Below are 17,718 nucleotides of genomic sequence, written 5' to 3' on the forward strand. Positions count from 1 at the left end.
CAAAGGGCAACTGCTCAGGGAAGGCCATGGCTACAGGATCAGCACCAGACCTTAGCATGGGTGGGCCACACGGGACAACAAAGCACATGATCAGCTTAGGCCCTTGGGTGGGCAATGCATGAGGAGGCAAGGTCTGAGGCCAGCGTCTACCTATCTGCGGGCCCCTGACGTGAGGGGAGGCCCCCATCATGTCAGCCACCCCATTTCATGAAGAGGAGTCGTGGCTGGTGACCCTGGGTTCCACATGAGACCCTAATCACTGATGCCTTTGCAAACTGCTGGGGCTTCTAGTGTCTTGGAGGATGGACTGGCACAGAAGAGTCTGGGATGGTCTTCCCCTGGAGACTTTCCATTTGACGTCTACCTTCTCCCAGGGTGTCATGGTGCTCCCTTCCTAAAGTGAGGACTTCTTGCCCACAGGACAACCCCCACCCACCCAGGTCCAGGACCCAGGCCAACTTGCCTCAGGTGGAGGGAGGATGGACATCCAGGCTCCTACAGCATGGATTCACCCTTAATAGACCTGCCCACCTGGGTGTCCCTCTGCCTGCTGCAGGGAGGACCCATGGAGTATGGAGAACAAGGGCCTCGGGCCAGAGCAGTGCCTGCCCCTCTGGCGGGCCATCCCGCTGGCTCCCTGGTCCCAGGAATCTGCATCCTCAGTCCTTTTGCAGGAAGAATGCCTAGCTCTCTCTAGTGAACACACATCTGCTGGGTGCTTACACAGGAACTCATCAGACCCTTGGGCCAGCCCATGAGGTGAGGACGGTTACCCATCAATGGAGGAGGAAACTGAGGCTCCCAGAGGTACAGTGACTTTCAGGGTCACCCAGTCAGTGGGTAGTGAATGTGGCCAAGCTCCCAAAGCCTGCTCTTCCCTACACAGCAGCTTGGGGGAAGCCAGGCTCCCAACTTCCAGCAGCAGGGCTGCCAGCAAGGATGGAAACAGACAGGCAGGGAGGAGCTGCTCCCTGGAGCTGTCTCTGCACAGGGGAAATGGGTTGGGTTGGGTTAGGAGTTGGGTGAGTCTGAACTTGGAGCAAGCCCTGCATGGGGGGGATGAAACACGCAACACTGTGCACGGGCAGCCCTGGGCCTGAGTCTGAATGACCACTGCTGATCGCAGTGTGGTTTCCACAAGCCACACATAATACACACAGTCATAACGCTCCCCACCCCCCACCACATACACACACCATGTACCCAGCCCCAGGGCTATCCAAAGCCGCCTGTCCTCTTTCCCACATCCACAACACCCAGACCTCAGGCTGAGGGCCAGGACCCTGGAGTTTCTTCAGTCCCAGGCCTGGAGCGGGGGGGGGGGGGGGGGGGGGGGGTCAGCCAAATGGAACAAGGCAAGGCAGTAAGAAAAGATAACTTTATTTCCAGTCTGAGAATGTAATTACAAACAGATTTTTTTTTTTTAAAAACGCAATAGAGCAACATGATCGGCCGACAGCGCAGGTACAGATGAGTCGGCCTGCCGGATCGGAACTGCAGGGGCCAATGAAGAGACTCACACAGGGTGGGCACAGCCACACCAACCCCCTGACACTGGGAAACGGAGCACCCCTGCTCCGTGCAAGGGAACACACAGCCTGGGGTGGGAGACACCCGAACACAGAGCCAGGGTGACCTGTGGGTAGGGCCAGAGCCCTCTACATGCCAGTGGAGCCCCGACTTCTTCCACCTGGTCCTGGCCACCAGCTTCCTGGTCCCAGCAAGGAGGCACAGGGGAACACTGCTGGGAGGTTCTGCAAGAGACCCTCCAGCAAACTGATCTCGGGATCCTGGGGAAAACTCAGCCTCTGGGGGTGCTGCACACTCCTGTCAGGCAGCCCACTTCCCAGAGTCCCCCAGAAGCCCAGGAGCAGGCTGAAGTGAAGAGGGGGGTCAAAGCCACAGGCCCCTCCAGTCAGGGAGCCTCCTGAGCGTCAGTTTCCTCCCCGTGGGATGGGATACCGACCCCACCTGTGGGTGCTGCAGGGTGATGTGTAAAGCAGATCGCGTACAGACTGTGCCCAGTCTATGGGCTGCATACACAGAGCAGCTGGCTCACAGAACTAGGGATTCTAGTGCAGCTGCGGTAGATTTGATTTGGGGTAGGAAGTGTGTCTGTTTACTGCAGAACTGACCGAGAATGACAAAGGGTCAGTTATCCAGGAAGAGGGCAGTGGGCCAGGCCAAGCCTCGTCCCTGAGAGCTGACCCCAGCCATGGAGGTCTTCTGCCCCCAGCAGCAATACCTGGCAGGAGGCCCCAGCCCCCCATGGGCAGAGCACCCCCGTGCCTGATCCACAGGTGAGGAGATAGCAGGAGAAGCTGGATCAGTGGCTCTCCTGACCCTACCCTGCCCAGCCTCTGTCACTGGCGGCCATAGCACCCACCTAGGGGAGGACAGCCTTATGGATGTCATCCTGCCCCTGAAGCCCTTGCTACAGGTCTGGTGGCTTCTCAAAACAGCACAGAGCACCCCCTCTGCGAAGAGGCTAGGGGCCCCCCTCTCCTGTCTGGGGGGGCCATATCCAGCCCCTGGCAGCAGTGGCCAGCCTGCTCTCTCAGGGAGGGGGCTTTACCTTGAGTCCGCCACAGACTGAACATGACAAAAAGAAAGCCGGAGGTGGCCCTGCATGGGGGCTGCCTGCTTCCCAGGACTCGCCAGGGGACGGACTGGGCAGCGTGGCTTCACTGCCGGGGCCTTCTGTTGCCTGGCCCCGTCGTCGCGCTCCCAGGCAACTGGCGGGACACCCCGGGGGTGCCTGACCACCCAAGTCCGTGGCTGAACTGTGGTCAGAGCTGCCCTGAGAGGCTGGGCTTGGGTCTCTGGGGGCCTGGCGCAGGCTTCGAGGCGTGTCATAGTGCTGTCGTAAGGAGGTGGGCACCTGGTACTCGGCCACCCCAGGTGGGCAGGCACACAGTTTGGGCTCAGGTGCGCTGGCTCCAGGCGGCAGGCTAAGCAGAGAACCAAACTCCTCTCCAGCCCGCCACACGTCCAGGTTGCTGCCAGCGTAGGATGAGAAGCTGCCGGAGTAGGAGGAGTGGCTGCCTGTGGCGATGCCACTGTCAGAGGAGCTCTGGCGGCCGACCTCCTGTAACTGTCGCGGCCGCAGTGGCTTGAGGGGTGGCCTGGAGGCTCCCAGCATGGCTTCTCCTGGACCCTGGGCAGCCACCAGCCCCGGCCCTTCCTGGGATGTGCTGGCTGAGGACGAGGACTGTTCTGGCCATGCAGTGAGCCGGCTGCTGGCACTGATGTCTGAGTGGCTGGCCTCGGAAGAGGAGCTGGACAGGCTTCGATCATCCCCTGAGACAAAGCAGAAACTGAGGCTGCTGGGGGGGGTCCAAGGAGGTGAGGGGTGGTCTCCAGTCAGCATGCTATGACAGTCCACTTCTTCCTAGCCTCTACACCTGGAAGCTGGAGCAGTAGGCCAGGACCTGCAAGACAGCCCTTCCCTCATCCGACCCCTGGCCCACTTTCAATGCTAGCCTTTCTAGAGCCTTCCCTCCCCAAGGCACTTCCTTGGTCCCAGTCTGAGTCTCCCCATTGAGACTCCCCCTCACTGCCACGGTCCCTCTGAGGCAGGTACCTGCTTACAGTCCCTCCATGCTGTGTGTCTATGACCCAGCTCCTGAGCTTCCTCCTCCTCCTCTCTCAACCCAACTATTCTGACTACCATCCTGGCCACCTTCTAGCCCAGCCAAGACCTGGGGCAACCCATCCATCTTCACCACCCCAGGTATGCTCACACACTAGACTGCCCCTTCCTCTGACCCCATCACTGCCTCATCGCCTCATGGGGATGTGAGCCTCCGAGGACAAGAGCATGCCTACGATCAAATCCTGTCCACTACCCTCCCATCCGGCCTCAGGAACTCTGCCTTGCCTCACTCTGTGAATGAGAAAGAAAAAAAAAATGATGCCATCTTGGCTTTTCCTCTCAGCTTGCCTGGCCTAGCTCGCAGGACTCCCCAAGCAGATACCAGAGGCGAAACCCTCTAAGGAGATAAGAAAGCTTATTGCAAGCTTAAGAGTCCCTGCTTCTAGAGGGAGGGACTGGGAGGGGAGAGGGCCACCATCCCTGGCCCAGACAGTACTTCTCTGGCCTAGGAAGGCCTGGTACAGCCCGCCTGCCAAGCTGGCCTCAGCCACGGCTGGGCGTCCAGGTTCTTCCATCCTGTTCCCATTGACAGTAGCTGTAGAGGACCGTCTGCTCCTGGGAAGCCAGCTCAGTTGGCCCCTGAGCATTTTGTCAGAAAATAGACAGTAAAACTAAATTGCAGACGGCTTGGGCCTTGCCCAGGCCACACAGCTAGTGGGTGGGAAGGAATTCAAACCCAGGTCACACTTCCCATCACAGCGGCTGTTGTCATTTGATATGTTTATAGGCTAGTGAGTGAATGGATGAAGGGAGAATAAATGAATGAATAGGAGAAAGCAGAAAGAATGAGTAGGAAGGGGAGCAATGAGTGGCTGAATGGATGGGTGATGAATGAATTAGCAGGAGGAATGATGGATGGATGGATGGATGGATGGAGAGATGGGTGGGTGGATGGATGGATGGATGGAGAGATGGGTGGGTGGATGGATGGATGGGTGGATAGATGGATGATGGATGGATAGATGGGTGGATGAATGGATGGAGAGATGGGTGGGTGGATGGATGGATGGATGGAGAGATGGGTGGGTGGATGGATGGATGGGTGGATAGATGTGTGGGTGGATGGATGGATAGATGGGTGGATGGATGGATGGATGGATAGATGGGTGGGTGGATGGATGGATGGGTGGATGGGTGGGTGGATGGATGGATGGATAGATGGGTGGATGGATAGATAGATGGGTGGGTGGATGGATGGATGGATGGGTGGATGGGTGGATGGATGGATGGGTGGATGGGTGGATGGATGGATGGATAGATGGGTGGATGGATGGATAGATGGGTGGATGGGTGGATGGATGGATGGATGGATGGATGGATGGATGGATGGATGGGTGGGTAGACGGATGGATGGATGGAGGGATGGATGGATAGATGGGTGGGTGGATGGATGGAAAGATGGATGGATGGAGGGATGGATAGATGGGTGGGTGGATGGATGAATGCATGGATGGATGCATGCATGGGTGGATGAAGAATGAATGAACAAGAGGGAAAAGGCCTGACTGAGATGGATGACAGCTACCTGCAGAGGTCAGAAGGGTCATGAGTACGTACACAAGGAGACTCCCACAGCCCATGCAGACAGATTGCTGCCCGGCCTTGAGTGGAGTGGGGAAGTGAGTACTTAGGGAGAGGTCCCAGCAGCCCAGACAAAGCCAACCACTGACTCTACCTCCACTGCCTGGCCTGCCGGAGTGTGAAAGCAGGCTAAGTCGCTTCTCCAGCTGCAGGGCCTCCAACGCCTCCTGGGCAACACGCTCCTCTGAGGCTGTGGGCCCCCCAGAGCTTGGGTCTGTGCAGAGAAAAGGGTCAGTGAGGCAACAACCACTGGACTCCACCCTACATCACCCTATACTCCACCCTACACCACCCCTGCACTCCACCCTACACCACCAGGATACCTGGTGAGCCTAGAACCTTCAGAGCCAAGGCACCCTGAGCTAGCCCCTAGGAGGCCCAGCTCTGCCCTGCACCTTGGCCCAGCTGCTGGGCACCAAACACAGGATACCCAAACCAGTCACTCAGACCCCCTAGATGCCTAGCTTAGGTCCCTCTCTGTGGACAAGGCCCCATCTGCCCAGCCCATGTTCTTGTTCCTGTAGACATGCCCCTGAACTACCCAGCCTGAGTCTTTGTCCCTGAAGTTGGTCCCCTATCTGTCCATCAGAGGTGCCTGTCAGTGTACAACCCCCAGCTCAGGTCCTTGTCCCTGAGGATGGCTCCACATCTGCCCAGCCTGGGTTACTGTCCCTGTGACAACCCCCACTAAGGCAAATAGACTGACTCCTCTTCCTCACCCTCACCAGGCATGAGCCTCTCCTTGCCAGCAATGACACTTCCTCAGTACCACAGCTCCCCTGATCTAGGAGAGGTCTGCCCAGCCCTAGCTCACCACACCCACTTCTCAGGAGCCCCACTTTGGTCCGAATAAAATGCCTCCATAGTCCTGTTACTGCCTGCAGCTCCCAGGTTGGGTGGGATCTTTTCCTGGCCCCTCATCATCCGCCATCCCTGAGCTATACTGCAATAGGTGACAGAGAGCAGGAAAGTTGTCACCCTGTCCTCCCCAGGCACCCTCCCCTGCTGTCTTTGCTGGGGTGCTCACATAAGGTACTCCTTACCCATATCCACACTGCCTATCTGAAGCCCTTGACAATGTCAACATTTGGCTGAGAGGCAGCCAGGCTGTAAGTAGTGGGGACCTGCTCCTCTGGCTCTGTGTATGTTCTGTGCACAGCCACTGACGTGTAGAAAAGCTACCCTGTAAGGGAAGCCTCTGGCCACCCCTTTCTAGCTCACAGTAGCCTCCTTCCTTCAGAAATACCTTGGAGTACAGTTGGTCCCAGAGAGCCCAAAGGGGGGTTTCTACAATTGGCATCTTGTTGCCATGGGCTTCCTCAGCTATGAATGCCTACCCTCCAGCAGTAGTGCCCCTCAATTAGGAAGGGTCACTAAAGCATCATGAACGCTGTCCTTCTGAGCAAGAGTCCCCAGAATCCTCGATCCTTCCCTTCCCTCCAGTCCCCTCTGTGCTCTGGTCTTCATGTGGGCCTCAGTGGGTCTGATCCCAGTAAGAGTCCACACAATAGCACACCAGAAAACCTAGACGGTGGGGTGCTGCTCAAGTGTGCACCCCAGGAGCCCCCCACAGCTGTGGGACTTTAATGCCATACCACCCAGAGTCCTTGTCACCCTATAACTCCTCCCCACATAGGTCAGCGCTCCAGGACTCCACAACTGCCCTAGCTAGATGCTAACTATGATCCATATAGTTGGCATGCTGGAGTGACCCAAGGCCCCATACACCTAGGCAGGACACCTCGGGTACAATGCCTATTGTCTGAGCACGCCAAGATGATCTGGCAAGGACAGTTGTAGAGCAGGTCTGGGTACCCCATCTGCCCAGCCATTTACCAACAGTCACCAATGGCCCTATCTGGGGACAGCCCACCCCCTGCCTGTGTTGGGGCGCAACTCACTTCCAAGATGATTCTTCTATGCCATTCTCTGCCCAGTGTTCTGTCCAGTGCTCCCTTCACCCAGAACCATTTAAAACAATGGACCTGGGCTTTAGGAGTGGGTACCCCTAAAGCCCAGGTGCTGCTTCCAGGCACACAGACAGCGGCCCATACACTACAGTGAGTTGGGGGATGAATATGCTCCAAAGAACCTCTGAAAATGTGTGTCTCTTGGAGAAAAACATGGTCCCCCCCACACCCTGACACCCAGGTGGCCCATTGGCATTTCCCCTTCACATTGGACATCTGCAGCTGCAAGGTAGAAAAGTACCAGCAGGGGGCGCTGCAGGAGGGCTCTGACCACAGGGAAGGCCTCAGGTTCTCCAGCCGCTATCTCACTGGCTGCTGGGGCGGGAGGGGGCAGCAGGTATAGAGCAGATATGGAGGGCCTGGTGCCTGTGCGTTTGGCTCAGCATTTGAAAGTGTGTCTTTATGTCCCATCTCCTGGCAAGATGACCCCGTAAGGACCCAGCAGATGGAAGTTTTGATCACCCATGCGTGGTCACACTTGGACCCTGTCCTCATTGGGAATCTTCCACATAAGGCCCCCAACTCGGGGCCTGGCAGAATCTAGAAAGTCCATCCCACTCTGGGTTCCTCAGCGCCAGGGCCATGAACCCTTTAGCTCTGGCAGCACACCTGGTCAAGGTGCCCTCGGCCACTTCAGGGATTAGAGCTTAGATAAGAGGCAGGTTCAGTGGAACCCACCCCCAAATACATCTTAAAACCCCCACACATACCAGATAACCTCAGAGTGTCTCCTAGCCCAAATGCCAGGCTCAGACACCATGGTCCTGACCCCCAGCCGCAGAGAAAGATCAGCTGTCCACATGTCAACGACCTATGGCCAGGCTCTCTCTGTTCCATCTCCAGGGTCTTGGGCCACTTACTGTCCAGCCCCTGCAGCTGTGGCTTACCTGAATCAACCAGAAGGCCACAGGCCCTGGTGTACCAAGGTCCATGTCCAGAAGGAGAGGCAGCTGCAGAAGAGCCAGGCCTGAGACACGCCAGCCGGGCCACTTAGGGACCCCAGGCTGCATAGTGGCTAGAGCGCTAGAGTCCCAGGCCAGGGGGCTCCAGGGTTCTTAGTTGTGGCTGGGAAAGGGCAGGCTACCTCACTAGGCTGACGAAGCAGGTTAGCAGTCCCCGGACCACCACGTGCCTCTCCCTGCCACATCCCCACACACACCTGGGAGAACTGGCCGGAGTCCAAATGGGCCTTTGGTCGGGGAGATGCCTCGGACAATGCAGTCAAACAGGAAGCTGATCTGCTCTCCCTCAGTTGAGGACAAGAAGAAGACTCCAGCCCCTGCAGAGGAAGGGACACAGGGGTCAGCCAGCCCCAGCAGGACTTGGAGAGACACCCAGAGCAAGCCTGGGGTTCTCAGGTTGGGGTGCAAGAAACCTGAGCAATCTCCAACCCAAATCCAAGGGACCTTGTACAACTTCGTGGAGCCACACCCCCAGAGCCCCAGAGCCCTTGTGCCTCTTCTGCCGCCTAGGGAGCCCACAGATGCTTCACACACACAAACAGCCATGCCTTGGGCACCAGCTCCATACCACCACAGCCCGTCTGAACTAGCCCAAAGCAGCAGCCTTCTCCACCCGCAACAACGTGTCCCCAGGGTGCTGAGTTGAGTGCCGTCTCTTTAGCAATGCCTAGGGACTGGTGGAGAAACTTGTGCCAAGATGCCAGCTTGGTGCCCTTCCCAGTCGGCACCGCATGGCCTGAGAACAGTGGTCCCACATCTCATGAGGGCGACCTGTCCTGACTACTCTGTCCAAGACTGCTCTCCTAAAAGAATGTTCACCAGCTCCCTGCATGCACCTTCTGTGAGGAGACATGCAGGTCAAGCCACCCTCTGCCCTCCAGGCTCCCTCCAGGCTTCCTGGGGCTCTGTGCCAATGACAAGAGAGGCACTTCTGGGAGGTTTCCTTGGGTGTCTAAGAGCTCAGGCTGTCACCTCAGTATGGCCATCTCTGACTCAGACCCTCATCCAGGACTGTGCCAAGTCACCTATGGATGCTTGTCCCATTGTGGCACAGTGCGGTGTGCCCACACCACAAATGATCAGCTGTCACTCTGACCAGTGCCGTGTCCCCCCCCCCCACACACACTGAGTGACCTCTTCTTTTCTTGGAGGTCAAAGGTTCAAGATGAACCTCTGAGGTAGCACATGTGTCCCAGGGCTGCCTATGCCCCTCCTGCCCACTCAGCAGAAGGGAGGAATGGTGTGCAATCAGTCCAGGGTCACTTGGGCAGAGGGACCACAGAGGTGCTCAGAGCCTTGGTGCCCAGAGAAGCCCAGAGCAATGAGTCAGCAGGGAGGCCACCCCAAGGCCATCTGCCATCAGGCACCAGGCCGGCCCTCCTGCTGGGCCGAGCATCCACCAAGGGTGAATGAAATCCCTCCCTGGCTGAGTGAATGAGAGAGCAGCCAGGCTGACTGCAACCCCCTGCTGAGCCAAGGCCATGAGGCTGGACATGGTAATGTCACCACACAAGAATCTCCCTCTGCTCCAGGCCTCTGCCATTGCCCAAAGAAAGGCAGGCAGGGTCCATGAGGGATTCTCAGGGGCAGAAGGCAGGGACAGCTCTCTATGGCTGGGGAAAGGGGTAAGATTTGAGAAGCCCCCTCGCTAAAAATTCTGCCTCCAGGTCACACTCCATCTTTGCTGAACATGAAGCTGTGGATTCCAGGGACTCAGCCAGTACCAAGGTATGCATGGCCACCCCAGTGCACACAGGGAATGACATCACCCGTGATCGCTGAAGCTTCGTGTTGTCTTAAACAACGTGGTCTAGCAATGTCATCCTTGTTTTAGAGATAGGCAGACAGAACCCACGGCAGGCAAGAATGTCCATGATCCCAGGCAAGAGATGGACTCAAACCTAGGGTCAGAGGCCACTGGGACATTGCTCAGTACCACAGAACTGTTTCTATGCCAGAAAGCTGTGGACCAAAAGAAAAGGGGGGGGCATGGAGCAGAAGTGGACAGCTCCCCTAAAGCCCACCCAGGAGGCCACCTCCAGAGACTCACTGGCTCAGAAAGGCCCTGGTGGATCTGGTAGATGGCCTCTGCAAGCCAAGAACTCTGCTGGGCCTTAGTTAAGTGAAGCATGCTCATCAGGCTGGCCATCATCTGCTGGTCAGTTCACACAAAGCATCCCGTGCTTGCTCCCTGTCCCCATCTACCACCCCACCCACTGTAGGGCTCAGTCAGTCTGGCCCCAGCTCTCATGGAAGGCCAGGCCTCTAATCCTGAGCTTACAGGCAGCTGGCAGAAGCCATAGGACAATCAGTCCCCCGACTATAAAAAACCACATTACCGAAGGGAGTGGAGCCGGCCCTGCATTCCACCACGGCGGCGTCTGCGGAGTATCATGCTCCCCCAGGAGATGCAATCAGCCAGACAAGGTCCAGGAGCCCAGCAGCTACCAATCCGGGCCCAAAATGCCCATATGGCATCCCTACTAGCCACCCTATCTACAGCTCTGGAGGGCACCCATCTTCAAGGGCCCATTAACCTGGGCCCTCAGAGTCCAGGGATGAGGCCCCCTGGGATATATTTCTATTTCCTACCCTGTCCCCACTGTCCTCCCTACCTGCCTGAGGCTCTCAGAATCACCCCGGGCTCCTAAACATGCCTGCCTTACCTAGCATGCCTCCACATGAGAGATGCCCATCCATACTCCTTAGCCTGTAACGACGTCCTTTAAGAGAGCACCTTTTACTAAGTCGTTCCAAACCCTGACCCTTACCCCCATCTAAGGAAGCCAGAGGTTCATCCTGAGATGCTTTCACTTCTGAGACAGAACCTTGTGATGCTTACTCTGCCTCACATCCCTTTACCTGTCTGCTGCACTTGACCAAGCACTGTGTGACAGTGGCCCCATGACCTCTCAGGACCTGCTGCCAGAGGAGCCACCCTTAAGTGAGAGTGAAAAGACACCTCCAGGGACTTCTCTGTGTTGCTTATTGGCTTGTATGTCCTAAGAAAGAGTAGAGCCCGGGTTCCCAGTCCATGTGCCTGCCCACCCAGGAGGCTGGGTCACCGTCCTTCACTGCCCCAGGGCCAGCCTGAGCCTCCTCTGAGTGGTATAAAGTAACAAAAGTAACACTCTACTCTTCCAGTTCTGGGAGGAGGCCACTGAGGGAGCCTGGCGCCACCCACTTGTGCTCTCTTGGAACCATCCACCATGTAGAAAAGCCCAGCTATTCTGCTAGAAAAGGAGGTTCCAAGAGGAACTGTGGCCTCCCTACCAAGCACAGACCCTGCCACCATCATCCTGGCTTTCACTGTTTGAGTGACCCAATCTGTGTCTGGTGGGACGGAGATAAGTCACCTCATGGATCCCTGCCCAGAACTCTGACCCAGATACGCAGTAGAACAGACACTACACTCAGGGCGTTTACTACATGGCAATGGGGAATACAAGGACCCGAAGAGGAGGAGCCAGGAGCTCTTGGGATGTACCCGCTTTAGCTCTAGTGGAGAATGTCTTTGACATGACTATGACAATGACCTCTAGATATACACATAATTCAAAGTGTCTCAGGCCCAGCAAGGACCAGCATCTTCCAGAGCAGAGTGAGGGACATCAGCTACAGACCCTGTCAGCTTGTCCCTGGGTACCCTTGACATCACCTTCATCGACCCATGGAACGCTCTGCAGGCCCAGGTGAGGCCACTCCTTCATGACTCCCATCCTCTGCCTGCTTCTGCTCTCCTGCACCCACTTTGGGCCTTGGGGGTTCCTGCTAACCTACACAGTCTACACCAGCACAGGACCTGATAGGCCCTGACTCTTCTGTTTCTTGAAGACCAAGCTGAGGTCCTGGTTGGACATAGGGGGGCTCATTTCCAAACCTCAGGAAGGGGGGAACCTCCTCAAGTCCAAGCTCAGGCACACTGTAGGTGCACAGGGCCACCTCAGGAGGGAGTTCCTTGGTGGGGGTTGACACTTGCTCTCCTGTCCAGATGAGGAAGTCAAGGCATTGGACTCCATCACAACTGCAGTCAGCCACACACCATCACTAGCATTCCCAAAGAGTGAGGTTCCTGTCTAGGAACCCAGGTTCTCCTATGTAGCAGCCTGAGCTGAGGCACGGAGCCTCTATGCACCCCAGGAGGTCACATGGCCTGTCTCAGAGGTCAGAGGGCACTGCCTCTCCTCTCTAACAGCTTGTGGCAAGTCAGCCCCTAGAGGACACAGATGGTAGCAGCTGACAGCTGGCAGTGTCTGAATTACCTAGCAGCTGGTCCTGCTCCCTGGCTCCAGCTTGGTACCCACTCTGCCCAAGAAGGCCTTTTGTTCCTCAAGAGGAAAAAGGGCTGGCACGTGGCAGATGGAGGCCTGGGGTAAGCAGCCAGCCCCACCCTGCCTCAGGAACAGCTGCACAGACAAGCAGCAAGGCATGGGCTGGGCCACTTCCGTCACTGCCCCCACATGGCCACGAGTACCCATGGCAGTCCATGCCTCAGTCTCCTCTTCTTCAAAACTGAGCTAGGGTGGGGGTGGGGCCCCATGAGCTAGGGACCGTGTGTGCCCTTATATGTGTCCCTCTTGGTGTCCTGTAGGGTAGCTCTCAGGAAGCCCACTATGGCCAGCCTGGACCTTGTGTGACAGCAGATACCACACTGATGGGACCTGGACTCACTTCTTATGCTGATGTTACTATACGACTACAAAGAGAGAGAGTCCACTCAAATCCAGGCCAGCAGAACCTGCAAAGCCACTGGAGACATGACCATGGGCCTGGAGAATCGTGACACGCAGCCACAGGGGCTTGACTCAGTACCAGCCACGGAATGCAGGATCATCTCCGGAGGCCACAGAGAAGTCTCTGCAAACGGCCACATCTCTTGAATGTCACTGTCACTCCACCACTACTGAGTCCAAGAGTTTTGTACCGGATGACTCCTGTCTGGGATGCCTGCATCACTACCCCTGCTGCCCATGAACAAAGCACTGGGAAGGTACTGGGCTCCACAGAGCCAAGGGTCCTCATCCCAGCCCTGATCCTGCTGCCCCCACCTCAGCAAGAGGTCCTGCCTCTCCCACAGTCACCATGCAGATGGCACTCCTGGAAACCACCAACCACCCTGCTACAGCTACTGTGCAGCTAAAGCTTCCTGTTCTTGTCTGGAGAGAAACCAGAATCTTCTAGGCCCCTCTGGCCATTCCAGACTGTACTGTGGAGCCTGGTGGTGTCATTCCCAAGTGCCCAGCCTGGGTCAGCTCTCCAATCCCTCTGTGTCCCTCCCTTTCTCTTGTCTTTCCCAGGACTCTGTGTCTCTGTGAGAACCCATGAGGTTATATTTCACGTCCGTGTGTCAGAATCATACATGGCTATTTGCTTCAAATCTATGTTTGCCAGATACCACCAAAGGGGGCTACAACCTGTCTCCAGTGGCCATGATTGTGAGTGGAGGGATGCTGGGGCCAGAAATGATGCCAAGAAGAGGGACCAGTCCTGAGATGCACTTCCTGGGGAGTCTTAAGGAGATTCCCCAGAAGAAAGGCCAGGATAGGCGTAGTACCTGAGAAAGCCACCAAGATGGTCTGACTCAGACAGGGGACAGCCTGGCATCTTCCTGCTACCTGACACCGACTGGATCTTAGCAGGAGAGGATCCTGCCGTTCTGGGGACAGGGCATGGAGATGGTCCTGGAAAGCCCTGCAGCGGGCAGGAGCAGGGACTTCCCGGTTAGTTCCCTCCTCTAGAAACTTCTGCTCGCCCTTAATGTCAGCCTCCCCCACCCTCCCCCACAGACCTTCTCTTCCTAGTCTTCCCTCTCTCTCCTGGGGTGCCTGTCCCAGAGCAAGTGGCCCCAGCAAATCTCTTCCCTACCAGGCCCCTGGCACCCAGACAAACCGACAAGTTTGAGTAGATGAAAAGCAACCTTGGGGACAGAGTCCCCTCTATGCTCTCTGGGGAGCAGGCTAGGGCAGTACCACATGGCATGGTCTAGAAGGGGCAGGGCCAGGCTGGGGTCTGTCCTCAGGGGTGAAAGAGAATGTTGATTTTATATACTCAAGATCTTCCAAGGCCTTCTGATAAGGTCCTCTAGCCATCTGTCCTCCAAGCTAGATATGGCAAAGTCATATGTACCATGACTCAATTTTTATAACCATCACGGCTAAATGGTGGCTTCCAAAAGACCTGTCCATGTGTATATGGAAAGGGTCTTTGTCGATGAGCTGGGTTGGAATGTGGACACAACACTATCCTGGCTGTTCCAGGTGGCCCTACATACAGCCAGTGACAGTCCTCGTGAGAGAGAGAGACAGAGGAGACACCAGCTGGGACACCAGGAACACAGTTACTGAGGAAATAACTCAGAAATAACCCAGAAGCTCTAGAGGAAGGGCCTCACGTTGGGGACTGTTGACCCCAAACTACAAAGGAGCCAATTTCTGTTGCCTTAACAACCCCATCCTGGTCTGTGGTCGACTGCAGATGCCTGGGGCTCCATGAGCCACCCTGGGCTGCAGTTCCTTTCCTGGGTCTGCCCACATGTAGGGCAGGTGCATGGCCTCCAGCCACTTCCCTGCCCACCGGCCCTGTGTGTCCCATGTTGTGCCAGGGTGTCACACCATGGCTGTATCAGTTTCTGTGACCAGCTGAAGTAGAGTCAAGCTTGTCTTTATTGGAGAACAGAGCTCCAGGGCACCTGGCAGGGACAGAGGGGTGGGCTTTCCTAGTTGGTCCCTCCATACTGACCTTCCCAGAGAAGTGGTGGGGGCATGACTCCCAGGTCCCTGTGGATACACATCCAGTCAGGCCGTGCAGAGCCTGCCTGTGCTACACAGGGGCTGAGCCCAAACTCTTACATCTCACACCTTCCTCACACCCCAGCGTAGGTCAGGGCTACACTCCTAATAAGGGGAGGGTGGGTGGACAGATTACAGAGTTGCCACCGCCTCTCCTAGGAATTCTACTACTCAAGGTCCGGGCCTCTAGACAGCAGGGCCTCCTTGGCCCTGACGCAGCACCTAACCATGGTCACCACACGGCTTTTTCCAGCAGCCAGTGACCCATGGGCCAAGTAGGATTTCGTCTGGAGGGAGAGAATTCCCAGCAGTGCCAGTGCCAGGGTTATGAAGCGGGACCCAGACTAGCCGGCTCCAGGCACAGTGGTTCCAGGCAGATTCCTGCAGTTGACAAGCTAATTCAGGACCTTGCTCAGAAGCCTCGGGTCAGCCCTGAAGAGTTTACCACAGCCACAGGGAAAACACGACAGCCCAGGTCAGATGCTTGCCTTCTCAGCGGCACTACCACTCAGTGCCCAGGATGGTGACAAGCAGAATGGAGCCCCACTGGCACCAAGAAACCGAGTTGTACACTCAGAAGGCCCAGAGGAGAAACGCGTGGCGGGCTCTAAGACACAGGAGCCCAGACAAAGTGAACGGGCCTCCGTGGAAATGGGTCCTCTGACCCAGGCCACCTGAGAGGACTGTCTGGCCTGGAGGGCATGCTGGCCAGCACCACGCATAACCTGGACCTGGGGATCCCATGGAACCAAGGATTCCATCATGCTCAATCGGAGTGACTCCAGGAACTCCCAAATCGAGAGGCTCCCAGGAGGGAGAGGCCACAGCGCGACTGACTGACCTATAGTTCCCAGTTATCCAGTAACAGAGGAGACCAACTGGCCATCCCACCACCCCAACCACAGGTCATCCTGGAATCCTCTGCTCTTGAGACCTGCCAAGGGAGAAGACTGCGCACCACAGCTGGCATGGGAAATGGCCGTGCTTGCCACAGCGCTGTGATGTCATGCTGCCTCTTGGTCCGGGAAGAATGTTGCCTTGCCCCATCGCCTCGTGTACCCTTTTGCTAAGCATCTCTTCAGATCACACCTCACCCCCCCCCAAAGGTCCCCACGGGACTGCCTCCCACTCAGAGGCTCACTGTCTGCCCCTAGTATCCAACAGAAACTGCGGGGGAAGTGTCCACCTCAGGCCTTTGCAGAGCATGGGGTCCAGGCAGCCAGTGACCAGCACAACACATATCTCTGCCATCCAAAGACAGGGAGGCATCACTCCCAGGTCCCTGTGGATGCACACCCAGTCAGGCCATGCTGAGCCTGCCTGTGCTACATGGGGGCTGAGCCCAAACTCTTACATCTCACACCTTCCTCACACCCCAGCGTAGGTCAGGGTTACACCTTTGGCAAGAGAAGGATGGGTGGACAGGTTACAGGAGTCTCCGCTGCCTGTCCTAGGAATTCTACTACTCAAGGTCCAGGCCTCTACAGAGCAGGGGCTCCCTAGCCTTAATACAGCAACCAACCATAGTCACGTCAGCCCCATGAGGCCAGGTTGCCAGGAGGATGAGCACCATGGACAGTCAGCTCAAAGGCATAGTGCAAGTGGCCTCTAAGAGGGGAGAAGGGCTTTGTTCCCTCAGGGACTCTAAGTCTGTACTCCACTACCATGTACACAGTCCCCTTAGAGAGCAGCGTAGCGGGAGGTCACTGGAAGACTTCATTCCCGGTATGAAAGGCCTCAGTGTCCTCCAAATACCGTAACCCACCCACTGACTACCAGATACCAACCCATCATGGCTGTCCCATGTCAGCCTCTGCATTCACCTCACCCTGGTCACACCTGAGTTGAGGACCATACGGAACGGCCGTGAGGACCTTTACACCTCCCAGAGGCCAGACCCACCCTTCCCACACGTGGCCATCTCATTGCTGACATCCAGGCAGCTCTGGGCAGCTCAGCAGTCAAGGCAGCTGGTGTGTCTAGAGGAATTCTGGGTCAGTGAAGGCACTTCAACTGTGGCATCCATGGGACCTCACTCATGGTCTCACTTTTTGTATCTTTTGCCATTCAATTTGAACAGAAGGAACTCTGACACTGTGACCTCACACAGTGACACTAGGCTGTTCTCTGGAGTTTCCCAGGATCACTCAAGCTCCCTCCCAGCCCCAGAAACAGCCAGGGTCCAGGCTCAGTGCAGAGCACCATGCCCAGCTGGAGCCGGCCGCAGCCCTGTTGCTTGGGGACACAGCCCAGAGCCTCGTGTCAGGTCCCCAAGCCAACATGCGTAGGCCAGTCAGCTCCAGCGTCCCGTGTCCCCCACACACAGCATACTTACAGTACCCACACCTGGTCCCGCCTTCGAAGATGAATCCATTTGGCACAGCCCCATAGCGACGGAGATCAGACAGCTTCCACTGCCCCATGACGGCTGGAGGGATGTCTTTGGCCAGGACAAGGATGTCATTGCAGAGATGGAGAGTGGCTGGACCACTCTCCAGCTTGGTGCCAGGAGCTACCGTCACATGGAACCTGTGCACTGAGGGCCAGACAGCGGGCAAAAGGGCATTACCAGGGGGTGGCTGAAGTGGAAGAAGGAATAGTAGTCTAGGGTCAGGCTGGGGACGTTCCCTCACAGCCACCCAGCCAAGAAAAAATGACAAATGTCAGGAAGTGCTAAGGCCATCAGTGGGCCCCACATACATCCTGCCCAGATTCCAGGGTCTTCCTTAACCAGAGGCAAGCAAGTCCTCTGACGGGAGTGA

General features: G+C 56.7%; 1 protein-coding gene across 2 annotated transcripts in view; it reads right to left on the minus strand.

Annotated features, from left to right (window-relative positions):
* The window catches only part of Dok7 (docking protein 7), a 33,255-nt gene that overhangs the window by 5,948 nt on the left and 9,589 nt on the right, over positions 1-17,718 (minus strand). The window contains exons 4-7 of one of the 2 annotated variants that reach the window (XM_052736138.1): positions 17,292-17,492; positions 8,366-8,485; positions 5,331-5,450; positions 2,576-3,300 (exon numbers count right to left, since the gene is read on the minus strand). In XM_052736138.1, the coding sequence (XP_052592098.1) occupies positions 2,576-3,300; positions 5,331-5,450; positions 8,366-8,485; positions 17,292-17,492 (1,166 nt within the window). Of the gene's footprint in view, positions 1-1,363; positions 3,301-5,330; positions 5,451-8,365; positions 8,486-17,291; positions 17,493-17,718 lie in introns of those variants that run through there. The other variant, XM_052736137.1, reaches the window with a different exon arrangement.

Source organism: Peromyscus californicus, unplaced genomic scaffold (genome assembly GCF_007827085.1).
Source record: "Peromyscus californicus insignis strain IS unplaced genomic scaffold, ASM782708v3 Scaffold_13__1_contigs__length_99412109, whole genome shotgun sequence".
NCBI lineage: Eukaryota > Metazoa > Chordata > Mammalia > Rodentia > Cricetidae > Peromyscus > Peromyscus californicus.